Genomic DNA, 14,040 nt, shown 5'->3' on the forward strand with positions numbered 1-14,040 from the left:
GTCAGTTGATGGTTACAATGTACAACGTTTCCAGATGACATCTCTTGGTCAGATACAGATTCAGTAGCACTATTTTTATATCTAACTTAACCAATCACAGCCTATGATGGTTACCATGTGATCATTACGTCACTACGCGTGTAAGCACACATTACAATTAACCCATTCTTGGCCAATCAAATAATACTTTGTGATGAGCCTCTGCGGGGTGTTGGTCACTAATACATTGATTATCTTTACTTACCATAATCCACAGAAGTGCGCATATCACACAAGGCCACAACGGGACTATGCGTTGAATTGAATCCGCCCCCCCCCCCCCACTATTGTGTCTATTAGTATAAGGCCAGGTACACACTGAAGAATTTTCCGACCGACATGTTATTTCAAATGATTGAACCCATGACTGAAGGTCCGATCAGTCTGACGATTCATCCATACACACTGACACGATTTACCTTCAGATCTGTGCTCTTCACATGGTCCTTCATCTGGTCCTCTGATCTTCAGAGAATGACAGCACAATATTCATTCATTGTCACACTGATTAAAACTCCTTGTTACAGCTATCCACATGTCCTAATGAATTTCGTTAGCTTCTGTGACTCTGAAATGAAATATTCTGTCTCAGAACGAACAAATGAAATATTCATTCTACAGCACTCTCTACATTATTCACAAGGACATTCTTTGCTAGCATCGGCTGAACAGAGCCCGACTCTGTAACCTCTATGGGGATCATGAACATGAGTGCATACACACTACATGATCATTAGGTGATTGGTCGGAAAACGTTAAACAGTACGACCAACCGAATGAACCGATAATCGACACTTTGGAACGACTTTAGATCATCGTGTCACTATTCACACTCACACGATATCTGACCGAATGGTCGTATGTCGGCTGATTGGAGGTTTTTCGTGTAATCATCGGTTCTGTGTGTATCTAGCTACTTTTGTTTTTCTCATTCAAACTAAATGGTTCAATATTGGATTTATGTTGGTTAAGCTGTAGTCTAATGTCATGTAGCCGAATCCACAGGGAGTTTGGGTAAATAAAACCCCTGTTCTATCGCATGTAGTGTAAGATCTTATGGAATTGGTTTACAGTGTGTTACACGAGAAAGAAACCCATCTTTATTGCGCTATTACACAGCCCATAATTTCTACAAGGAGAAGTTCCAAATTGTACATAATACAAACAAAGTAAATACATTGTAAATATCACACAATCCTCCCATGGGAGTGTTGTTTGAATATAATATTCTGCAGACCTCAGAAGTTTGCTTCTGTTCATGCACTGGCGTGTGTGCGCGCACATGTATATAATCTATCTCTGTCTTATGTTCTTGGAAAATATATTACAATGGAAGTTGAGCAATTCTTTAAAATTCCTATTTAATGTTTTCTGTTTAACCCGATCAGTACTTGGTGTGGTTGACGATCTTGGTAATGTCATGGACAATAGAATCGTTGGTGGCTGTATGTTAATTGGGTTGGTGGGCTCTTCTCAGTACATCTGATAGACTGTCATGCAGGATAACTCCAACGGGAGACTACACTTTTCTTGCCAATTGTCCTTCCAGTGGAGTATAAACATGGACAGATATTAAAGTGGCAACTATAAGAAGAATATCTGTATTTGCCATTTATCCTTGTTTTGTTTCTTCAGACCGCTATTAATGATTTTAAAATACTGCACAGTCATGTGATTACTATGGCAACCACAGTCACATGACACATGATGTAGTGAGCTTAGAGGCTTTGGAACGCCCCTCCTGAGATTGGTCTACATTATAAAATCCTCCATCCCCCTCCCTGCCTTCTCATGACATGCTTTGAGCCAATGCCTCTGTACCTGGTAGCCATACTTTGATTAGTATTGATTTCTAGGACCGCTAAGAACAATGACTCTGATGCATGATTAAAAGGTGCTTAACTTGCTATTTAAATAAAAAAAAATAACCCTATGTGGGATTGCTTCCATACTGTAGTGTACGTTGCCTCCATGTTTTATAAAAATAACTTAGAGGTTCAGAAAATGTAGCTTTTGGGGGTTTCCTCTAATTCAGACTATTCTACAAAAAAAAAATGTGGTATTCAAGTGTCTTTTACATCAAAAAGTAGTTTGGAAACAAAAAAAGGTTTTAATAGCAGTTTGTTTTCCAGTTTGGTGTAGACTTTTTGTTTTTCATTTAATTTTCTTTCTTTGAGACCTCAGACTCAGGGGTCTATTTAACAAACTACAATGGCTCAAATATGCTGAGAAAAGAGCAGGTTTCGCTTAATTTATGAAGATTTCTCCTGGAAGTGATTTATCAGCATTGCAGTCTGTCGCTACCTTACCTGTTCCTATAGGGTCTAGTGAGGCCAGAAAGGCTTTGCTTGGTCCCTGCTGCGTCAGAACAAGACGCATTTCACTTCAAGACTAGAATTACTTTTGTTTGATAGGAGTGTTTTCACCAGTCCTGGTAATTTGTTTGCAATTGATGGTTTGTTTTTTTGTTGCTATATTGAAGTTAAAAGTTGAGTTATAAGAAAACAAACAAACAAAAAAGCATTTTATTCCTGTTTTGTGAATCATCTTGAGGCTGTCAGCACAAATACAACAACAATTCAGTGTCTATGAGGCATTGATCGATACCTCTCACTTTATTACATGATGTTTTGTGTTCTGTCACTGTGAGGAGAGAACAGTTTGACGCTTGTGTCAGTCATATGTTTGTATCGCAGTGTGAATAGGAGGAGGGTGTGTCGTCCTGTGTTTCTGCTGAAACTCTGTTACTTCCGGATGTAATGTGGAGTTTCTGTGTGAGTCGCATTCCTCATGTGTAGTCTGTGTCTTACTGTAAGGAAACGTCTCTCGGTGTGTAATAATAATGTGCACTGATCAGTCACTGGAAGGAATTACTGACCGCTCTGTTCACCAGCTGCCACGGTATATATGTGTGCAAAATTATATATATATATATTATGGGTTGTTCCACAGGCTCCTTTCCAAATACAGTAAAGGATGCTGCCCCAGGCTTGTCCACGTTACCCCTCAGGAGGGGGCAGGACGCTGACAATCGCTGCATTTTTTTGCCCCTTGCAATGCTATAACGCAATAGCATCATTTCGGGGCCACAATGGCACAATATGCTGAGAATAGCACCATGGGGGGGCCCCCATCACTAGGAAGTGGGCAGGATGCGGGAGAATGGCCTAATCTCCTGGGAGTCTGGGAGACTTGCTTGGAATTCGGGAGAGTGGTGAAGTACTGCTGTGACTGACTGTACAATACACAGCTCACAATGCAGATATATGTTAAACACTGCAGTAATAAAAACTCTATAATAGATCTTCTAGAATAAACATGAGGTTGTTAGTGCACATTGTGATCAGACTGTGGATGCCCATCTACCACATCAAAGTGACAGATGGCTGCCTACACTAACCATGTATAATCTATAAAGAACCACCTGTTAATTATAGAATTAAACTCTATCATATAACACATCTGTCTTCAATCGTGTATAAATATTGTCGTAGTGTTTAAAGTGTGTGTCTGCATTATGGGAGCAGATCGATAGATATAGATTTTTTGGTGAGTGAAGGTGGGAGCGACACTTAACTCAATACACTCGCAGAGTGATGATGATGATGATGATACACTCGCAGAGTGATGATGATGATGATGATACACTCGCAGAGTGTTGTTGATGATGATGATGATGATACACTCGCAGAGTGATGATGATGATGATGATACACTCGCAGAGTGTTGTTGATGATGATGATGATGATGATGATACACTCGCAGAGTGATGATGATGATACACTCGCAGAGTGATGATGATGATACACTCGCAGAGTGATGATGATGATACACTCGCAGAGTGATGATGATGATACACTCGCAGAGTGATGATGATGATACACTCGCAGAGTGTTGATGATGATGATGATACACTCGCAGAGTGATGATGATGATACACTCGCAGAGTGATGATGATGATACACTCGCAGAGTGGTGATGATGATACACTCGCAGAGTGGTGATGATGATGATGATACACTCGCAGAGTGGTGATGATGATGATGATACACTCGCAGAGTGATGATGATGATGATACACTCGCAGAGTGATGATGATGATACACTCGCAGAGTGATGATGATGATACACTCGCAGAGTGATGATGATGATACACTCGCAGAGTGATGATGATGATGATGATACACTCGCAGAGTGATGATGATGATGATGATGATGATACACTCGCAGAGTGATGATGATGATGATGATACACTCGCAGAGTGATGATGATGATGATGATACACTCGCAGAGTGATGATGATGATGATGATACACTCGCAGAGTGTTGATGATGATGATGATACACTCGCAGAGTGTTGATGATGATGATACACTCGCAGAGTGGTGGTGGTGATGATGATGCACCCGAAGAGTGATGATGATACACTCGCAGAGTGTTGATGATGATGATGATGATGATACACTCGCAGAGTGTTGATGATGATGATACACTCGCAGACTGGTGATGATGATGATGATACACTCGCAGACTGGTGATGATGATGATGATACACTCGCAGACTGGTGATGATGATGATGATGATGATGATGATACACTCGCAGAGTGTTGATGATGATGATGATGATACACTCGCAGAGTGTTGATGATGATGATGATGATACACTCGCAGAGTGTTGATGATGATGATGATGATACACTCGCAGAGTGTTGATGATGATGATGATGATACACTCGCAGAGTGTTGATGATGATGATGATGATGATACACTCGCAGAGTGTTGATGATGATGATGATGATACACTCGCAGAGTGATGATGATGATGATACACTCGCAGAGTGTTGATGATGATGATGATGATGATACACTCGCAGAGTGTTGATGATGATGATGATGATGATACACTCGCAGAGTGATGATGATGATGATGATGATGATACACTCGCAGAGTGATGATGATGATGATGATACACTCGCAGAGTGATGATGATGATGATACACTCGCAGAGTGATGATGATGATGATGATACACTCGCAGAGTGGTGATGATGATGATACACTCGCAGAGTGATGATGATGATGATGATACACTCGCAGAGTGATGATGATGATGATACACTCGCAGAGTGATGATGATGATGATGATACACTCGCAGAGTGATGATGATGATGATGATGCACCCGAAGAGTGATGATGATACACTCGCAGAGTGTTGATGATGATGATGATGATACACTCGCAGAGTGGTGATGATGATGATGATACACTCGCAGAGTGATGATGATGATACACTCGCAGAGTGATGATGATGATACACTCGCAGAGTGATGATGATGATACACTCGCAGAGTGATGATGATGATACACTCGCAGAGTGATGATGATGATACACTCGCAGAGTGATGATGATGATACACTCGCAGAGTGGTGATGATGATACACTCGCAGAGTGGTGATGATGATGATACACTCGCAGAGTGATGATGATGATGATGATACACTCGCAGAGTGATGATGATGATGATGATACACTCGCAGAGTGATGATGATGATGATGATACACTCGCAGAGTGATGATGATGATACACTCGCAGAGTGATGATGATGATACACTCGCAGAGTGATGATGATGATACACTCGCAGAGTGATGATGATGATGATGATACACTCGCAGAGTGATGATGATGATGATGATACACTCGCAGAGTGATGATGATGATGATGATACACTCGCAGAGTGATGATGATGATGATGATACACTCGCAGAGTGATGATGATGATACACTCGCAGAGTGATGATGATGATACACTCGCAGAGTGATGATGATGATACACTCGCAGAGTGATGATGATGATACACTCGCAGAGTGATTGATGATGATACACTCGCAGAGTGATGATGATTGATACACTCGCAGAGTGGTGATGATGATTGATACACTCGCAGAGTGGTGATGATGATGATGATACACTCGCAGAGTGATGATGATGATGATGCACTCGCAGAGTGTTGATGATGATGATGATACACCCGCAGAGTGTTGCTGATGATGCACTCGCAGAGTGGTGGTGAAGATGATGATGCACCCGCAGAGTGTTGATGATGATGATGATGCACCCGCAGAGTGTTGATGATGATGATGATGCACCCGCAGAGTGTTGATGATGATGATACACTCGCAGAGTGGTGGTGGTGATGATGATGCACCCGCAGAGCATTGATGATGATGATGATACACCCGCAGAGTGATGATGATGATGATGATGATAATGATGCACTCGCAGAGTGATGATGATGATGATAATGATGCACTCGCAGAGTGATGATGATGATGATGCACCCGCAGAGTGATGATGATACACTCGCAGAGTGGTGGTGGTGATGATGGTGATGATGATGATACACTCGCAGGATGATGATGATGATACACTCGCAGAGTGGTGGTGGTGATGATGATGATGATGATGATACACTCGCAGAGTGGTGGTGATGATGGTGATGATGATGCACCCGCAGAGCGTTGTGCCCTCCCCCTCAGTGTAGGTTTACACGTCTGCAGGTGGTTTGAATGATGGAGAGAATTGCCTGTCGGTGCAGGAACAGAATCATTGGCCAATGCTGGTAATTGGTGGAATTATGGGAAAGGTCGGCACAGTGCGTAAGTATATTTGGCTCAGGTATATACGCACCTTGCCCAAGTAAGGTGAAACTTTTTTGCACCTCTATTGTTCACATTTATTTCATTAAATCGATCTCTGTTGAACTGATACTTTTTGCTTCTGTGCGAATATAATTCTCACAGTGAGAAAAGCGATTCTCTTCTCTTTGTGTCTTCACTGACTCATTACTGTAATTCTGTTGCAAACATTGGAGCCCGGCAGGTCCTGATAGTCCCCCTTTATATCCAGGGCATGGAACATGCTTGTGGGCCCCCTCTTATTTAGGGACAGGTCAGACGTATCTAGGAGTTTGGGTGATGATGGTTGTGGACATTACATCAGAGGTTGCACAGGAGTCGCTCTTGGCCCTGACGTGAAGTGTGTGACGAGGAAATCATTTTACTTGTGGATTTCTATGAGTCTGACCTGTGGTGTATAATCCGGGGACCGGACTCACAGAATACAGAAAGCTCTCTTCACGCCTACGGGGACCCATCCAGTAACTCTGTCTTCTTCTTTTTTCTTTAGAGCCTCAATGGATTCGAGGAAATGGTGGAATTCCTTCCGGCCACGAACACCAAGAAGGTGGAGAAGATGTCTGCGAAGCAGAAGCTGATTATTGCCGGCGTTGTGGTGGGAGCTGTCCTGCTTTCGCTCACCGCCGGCCTCCTCGTGTGGCACTTCGCATGTAAGGATCTTATATTATCCTGTATTGTGAAATGATTTTATTGCATTTATATGAGTACTATGCTGAATGTCTTTTATCACCAGACCGGAACGCCCCGGTACAGAAGGTTTACTCTGGTTACTTGACGATTACAAACTATAACTTTATTGAAGCTTATGAGAACTCATCATCTCCAGAATTTGCACAACTCTCGTCAAAAGTCATTGATTTGGTAGGTTGATTTCTTCCTGGCAGCTTGTATGATGTTTGTATTCTGTGCCCCCTCCTTATAACGCCCACCTTACCTGGTATCAGGACTCCAGGAATCCATTACCTGTCACTTACACACACAAGAGGCCGCTATATTATAAACACGTTATACAGTATAATCCCATAAGTGTGTGTGTAAAATATATATTTATATATTGTAATAAATACCCTCACTCCGCATTGAGTGGCAGTTACATTTATACCAGCCATTGTTCTTATACCAGGCAGATGACTGAATGGGGCCCCAGTGGTTCTGTTAGTGGATAGTTTTGGGGCCCCTGTATAAAAAAAAATCTTCCCAATTGTTCTACATGGAATATTTACTCTTCAGTCTCTCAGCATATTTTATTTACCAGATTCTCTTCCCATTTGTTTAGCTGCAAAATGCTTACAAATCTGACCCTGCCATCGGACCGCACTTCATCCAGTGCAACGTTACAGCATTTAGGTAAGTCCTTCAGTCACACTCTATCCAAGATCTCTTCCTTCAACAAATAAATATATATATTCTTCAATATCTTTTATTTAGGAATTGTTTTGGAACATTTGGGAAGAGTTCAGACTTGTTGGCAGTAATTCTAAAGCAGTTGATAGGGAGGAAAAAGTAATTGAGAAGAAGTCTAAGGTCAGGCGGGAGACAATTGCTCTTGTCCCATTGATTATGACGATCCCGTGAGAGATTATATTGGTCACTGGAGATGAAAGTTCTGAACCGGGTGAAATATCACCAGTTCAGTGGCCACATGTTGTCAATTGACTATGATTCTAATTTGTGGTTTGAAATTTTCCACTTCTGTTCGTCAATTGCAGCAAGTCACGTTAAAATTAGTGTTTTGTTGTTTGTGTGTTTTTTTAAAAAAAAAACTATTTTTTTTTAAAAATTTGAATTGAGAACAGTATTGTGTTTGATGCTTTGCAATTAAAAACTGTTAGCTTGTATCAATGTACGCGTCAACATGTTTTTGAGTCTGCTTGGACATGACCGATCCTGTTCAACCTTTTTCTAACTTAGCCCGATAATTTTATTTTTAAATTAGTTGGAGAAACTCTGGTGAATTAGCATTTTTTTTTACTGATTCGACAAACTGGTTTGAGGAACGATATGCGGCTGGTTCGAGACCCTGTATTGGTTACCTGAGTCTCACTTAGCTGCTCCCAGGTGTTTGGTAAAATAATTAAAAACAAAAAGTGTGAGGATTTTCTTCACAAGATTTAGTTTAGTGTATCTGACGGTTTTCCCTCTGTTAGTTTTCAAATTTCTAAGACTTAAATGGATGCATCGATTGTGAAGTAATTTAAGAGTAACTGAACTCCGATAATCTGAAATAATGCGTTGGGTGTGTACTCTCCTCTGGTCTGTTACAGTTATTCCAATGATCAATAACTAGTGATCTATAATGTGTGTATTCCCATCATGCAGCGAGGGCAGTGTTATCGCCTATTACTGGGCTGAGTTCTCCGTTCCGACTTACCTCGAGGCAACTCTAGACAAAGGGATGTCAGAGCTGAAAGTGCAGACGTCCCTGCTGCGGAAACTAAACAGCCTGTCGGTCAATTCCTTTGTGGCGTACCGTAAGTAGTAATCTCACTAATTATCATCTCTGTAGTATTTTGCCTAATAGAATATTTCTATTACAAATGGAAACAAAACAACCATGTAAACCCTATTTCTCATGATTAATCAGGAGTAACGCTGAGGCATAGGATTTTCATGTTGCCATTTCGAAAAATCCCCCCGTACATACATATATAACATACACGTTAACGCACATATCCCCACTGAGGGAAAAGAGGCTTTCCATCACCACCTACTGGACATGATTGGTATGGCAGCTTGTGTTTGATATGGGTAGTCACACACACAGTGATTGTGTGAATTTATGTTCAATCCGCCTACACATAACCATAAAATTGTCTTTAGCCGCTGGATGATCATATTGTAGGTTGCATTGCTTTAGATTCTGTATATGACACGTAGTGATCACTATAAGATCTTGTTGAATATGATCATATTCTGGGTATGGGGCTCACGATATGAATTGACCATTTCATTTATTTTTTCCAGCTATCGAAGTTAATACTGCGAGAAGTTTCCGCGACAGTAAGTGTTAAACGCTTTGTGTAATTTACTGGTGTAGTAGTTGCTGAGTACTGTTGCTTTATGTATGTATATGTATGTATATGTAGCGGAGTGGTATTTGTTGACCATAAATAATAAGATCCTGTTTTTTTTATTTTTATTTGTGGCTTATTTTCCTGAAGTAGCTGCTAACATTAATCTTCCCACCCACCCACCCAAATATTTTATTCACAACATTTATATTTCCTGTTTTACATAAAGTCGTGGTGAGCTCAGAGTAACAGGAAGAGGCTCCTATAACTCTTTCACCTTATTTGAGACCTAAAAGGAGGTGCAGGTGGATTTTGTGGTCTGAGCAATGTTCAAGGTTTCCCTGTTTCTCTTTCAGTCTAAGGGAGCACTAAAGTACATTTAACATTATAATAAAAGTTATATATAATATAATGCGTTCCAGTAAAATATACTCTCTCTTCTTCCCCTGACATGTTGCTGCATCTTAAAGTAGTGTTATAGAGTACTTTGTTGAGTTTGTTCTTCATCCAGTAATATCTCAGAAGAACCAATTTATAACATAGATTATCAGTTATTCTGATCACATCCCCCACTCCCCCAATTATATAAGATGAAGACTCATTGCTTGTGTCTGCTTTCAGCAAAGTGATGGGGCATGTTGAATACATCTAGTTATTTCTGGTACATTATTTACTCCATAATGCTCAGGCTTTTATAATCTCATGTTGTGGCTTTAGTTGTTTTTTAAATTACGGTAAGCTCCTATTACATTTTTTTTACCTTCCCTCTCCTGAGAGAAAAATGCACATTTCCACGTCCCTATTTATAATTTGTTCATATCCTGTACTGCGGTGTCTTCACCCTCCAGAATCAGACATAGGAACCCGGTAATAGGTTTTCTCGCTGTGTCCAACAGCTGTGCGTTGCCCATTTGTGTAGCTCACACCTCACCATGATTCCGTACGATAGTGTTGCTGTTCGAGTCTATGTTGAAGACCTAATTTTGGGTTTATTTTAACATTGTAGTTTTTTGGATGACCTATGTTTCTGAGCGTTATCTTTGTGTCTAATTTCCTATAGACAACTGCCTGTATTCTCTGCACTCAAGTCCCGGAGTATCGACTACGTTTAACACGCCCGGATTCCCCAACTCTCCTTACCCAGCCAACGCTAGATGCCAGTGGTCACTCCGGGCGGATGCTGGTCACATGATCCTCCTTCATTTCAGAACCTTCAAAATGGAGCCTTGTAAAACGCCAAAAGGGGATTATGTAACTGTGTACGACTCTCTGACTGCAGTGGAGCCTCGGGTGATGGTGAAGTGAGTACCACGTCCATTGTCCTCCTGGTGTACAGTACAATAGTTTGACCTCCTGAGCACCAATCTTTCACCTGTGAGCTTTGTAGATCTAGACAAGTGGCTCAATTCATGAAACGCGTTGTAACAATGACCGTTCAGTTAGCATCGCCTACAATCTATAGGTGTTTTAATTTGCCACTTCGATACTGAAGGTTTGTACTGGGCCACGTAAAAGGTAAATGATCTCAGTATTGTGGGGCAGGAGATGATATTAAAGCCTGTAGCACATGGTTTTGGCTTAAAATTGGAAAGCAGAAGCCTTAAGTTCTTCCACGATCAGGGCTGGAAAGTGGCAGATGAGGAAAGTGAATAGAAATGTTTATTTGTATCTTTTATATAAAAACCACTTTCCCATGAGGGATCCCTGTGCCCACAAGCTTCAATTTTACTTTTAAAATTTCCAGTAGAAGTACTGGGAAAACCGTTATAATTGTAATATTTTATTAATGAAATATTTTGTTATCAAAGTTTCAGAACCAGACCTCATACAGGCACTATGATAGAGGCGCCATACTGAAGAAGTGGGGGAGTAGCTTCTAATATTAGTGGGACCTGAACTTCTGACCCCAAAGTCTGTTCATTGTGGCTTTCTCTTTCCAGGCTGTGCGGCAGTTACCCTCCATCCTACAACCTGACCTTCGTCTCCTCGCAGAACGTCATGCTGGTCACTCTCGTCACAGACAACATAGGAAAGCATCCCGGCTTTATGGCCGAGTTCACCCAGATACAAAAGACCACCCGTAAGATTTTTCATCTTATCCTCTATAATAAGTGCCTGGGAAGTCTCTTGCTGAGATCAAATATGGCGGCGCTGACCAGTCTGCACCACTGGAGCAATAATACATATAATGGTCAGATATGGGAGGTTACCTTCCAGTAGTCATAATATATGTCAATGGTCCCATCTTGTGACTGATACAATTTACATTTTCTGTTCTATTAGCGGCTGCTCCAAGCTTTGTTCTTAGGTAGAATTACATGAAGTCTGTTCTGCATAGGGAAAAAATCTCCCTCCCGTTTATATCAGTTTTTTGGTTTTTCTTAATTCCAATTTTCTGACAACCTCCAGCAATATTTACTTCTATATTTGTAAATGTTCCTAGTAATGGCTCCTGGTACAGGACAGTCTGTATTTTCAGTGTAACTGTATGTTATTGAAAACTTTTATAATTATTTTATCTGTAAACAATAGATAGTTCTAATTTTACTGTTTTATTGCGATAACAGACGCTGGAGCCGTGTTATCTGTAGGGCGCAGTGCGGTCATCGTTCTCCAAAACACACGACCGGTGCTGTGACCCCACAAATTCTACTTATTTATATAGCGCCAATCATAATATTCTAGACTTGGTTTTATACTCTGTTGTGTTTAGGCCTCCAATGCTTGACCCAAATCTCTCTCCTCTTGGTGACATCTGACCCACAAGCTCTTGCACTGTGATTATCACATGTGAATAAGATTGACAGGAGGGCTTTGGGGGAAAAGATAATGGGGTTATGGGACAGAGACAAGAACAGTGTTTATGTAGGTAAGATAACTGTAGGAAAGCTTTGTAAAACCTTTTACAGAGGTTAGAGTAATGCATGCACCAGGAACCTTATTAATGCTCATGTCTTGATATTTATATTGGACAAACACAGGGGAAATACAACACCCGTGTTGATGTACTTAATCTATTTATCTGCTGTTTGTTCCCTGTAAATAGACCATATTTGATATTCCCCTGGGACTATGATTGGCCCCTGTCTCTTAGGGCATTCTGTAATCACAGCAACGGGTTTGTTGGTTCTGGTTCTAGGATACAAGTAATATACATTTACTGACCTCTGACCTCTGCCTTTCTTCCAGTCTGCGGGGGTAATCTAAGAGATGCTAAGGGAGAATTTAGCACCCCCTTCTATCCAGCACATTACCCACCTACCAGAGAGTGCATGTGGGACATCCAGGTAAATTTCATTTTATACTTCTTTTATATATATATATATATATATATATATATATATATATATATATATATCTATATATCTATATCTCTTATATAGACACATCTATTACAGGTGCTGCCCAAAGTCTGTTTGATTTGGCAGAGTCTGTCATCAGTCCCAATTGCCCCTCTCGCGTCTGCCAGTCATTGGCGTGTGAGAGCTACAGGGCCATTAGAGCCCCTCCCCTTCTGTGTGGGGTGCGCTGGTGGGAGGAGCACATGCACTTGTTTCCTCTTCCCGGGATGCTCATTATATAGGTGGAGGAGGCGCCTTCCCTTCCTCTGCAGCCTGTTCCCCACCCCCCGGCTTTCCTACTGTTGCTGGCAATGGAAGTTGGAGGTTTTGAGACCTGAGCATTTCCTATAACCATAAACATCCAGTACACGTCGACCTCTCCGTTATTATTATTATACAAGGGTGTCCATGTTTTCACTGATACTCACATTATTACAGGGTAATTTCAGCTTTGGAATATTTGTCTTGCTCTCCAACCAGCAAACCGCAGTCTGACACCCCCAGGTCCTGGAAGGTTCTTTATAAATGAGTGATTCAGACTGTGCTTATTGTGGCTTTTTGCAGGTTCCTGGGGATAAGTTTGTGAAGCTCCAGTTCCTCATGTTCTACCTCTTTGAACCCGGAGTACCCACCACCACTTGCCCCAATGACTATGTGGAAATTAATAATAAAAGGTCAGAATAATTATGTAATAATGATAAATGTTATAAGCTCTGTAAATGCAGGTAACGGATAACCAGATCCCCTTGTTGTGCTGAGACGTCTATTCCACGTTGTCTGTGTGACTATCAGCCCTACATGTCGGTGTGTAATGCAGGGTGTTTACCTGTAGGGGTCACTAGTAGAATCCCCTCCCTTGTACGTTTCTCTCCATTGTCTTATTACATTGTTGTACATCAGTCCGTTACATCATCACCTCTTCCTGTCCTATAATTGAGTAAAACAT

The 14,040-nt window shown here is 41.2% G+C and overlaps 1 protein-coding gene across 1 annotated transcript in view; it reads left to right on the forward strand.

Moving 5' to 3' along the window:
• The window catches only part of ST14 (ST14 transmembrane serine protease matriptase), a 36,035-nt gene that overhangs the window by 11,044 nt on the left and 10,951 nt on the right, over positions 1-14,040 (forward strand). The window contains exons 2-10 of the mRNA XM_075190555.1: positions 7,233-7,392; positions 7,476-7,603; positions 8,019-8,089; positions 9,062-9,213; positions 9,707-9,742; positions 10,814-11,054; positions 11,694-11,833; positions 12,943-13,040; positions 13,659-13,768. Coding sequence (XP_075046656.1) covers positions 7,233-7,392; positions 7,476-7,603; positions 8,019-8,089; positions 9,062-9,213; positions 9,707-9,742; positions 10,814-11,054; positions 11,694-11,833; positions 12,943-13,040; positions 13,659-13,768 — 1,136 coding nt within the window. The remainder of the gene's footprint in view (positions 1-7,232; positions 7,393-7,475; positions 7,604-8,018; positions 8,090-9,061; positions 9,214-9,706; positions 9,743-10,813; positions 11,055-11,693; positions 11,834-12,942; positions 13,041-13,658; positions 13,769-14,040) is intronic.

The sequence above is a fragment of the Mixophyes fleayi genome, chromosome 11, assembly GCF_038048845.1.
Source record: "Mixophyes fleayi isolate aMixFle1 chromosome 11, aMixFle1.hap1, whole genome shotgun sequence".
Classification (NCBI taxonomy): Eukaryota; Metazoa; Chordata; class Amphibia; order Anura; family Limnodynastidae; genus Mixophyes; species Mixophyes fleayi.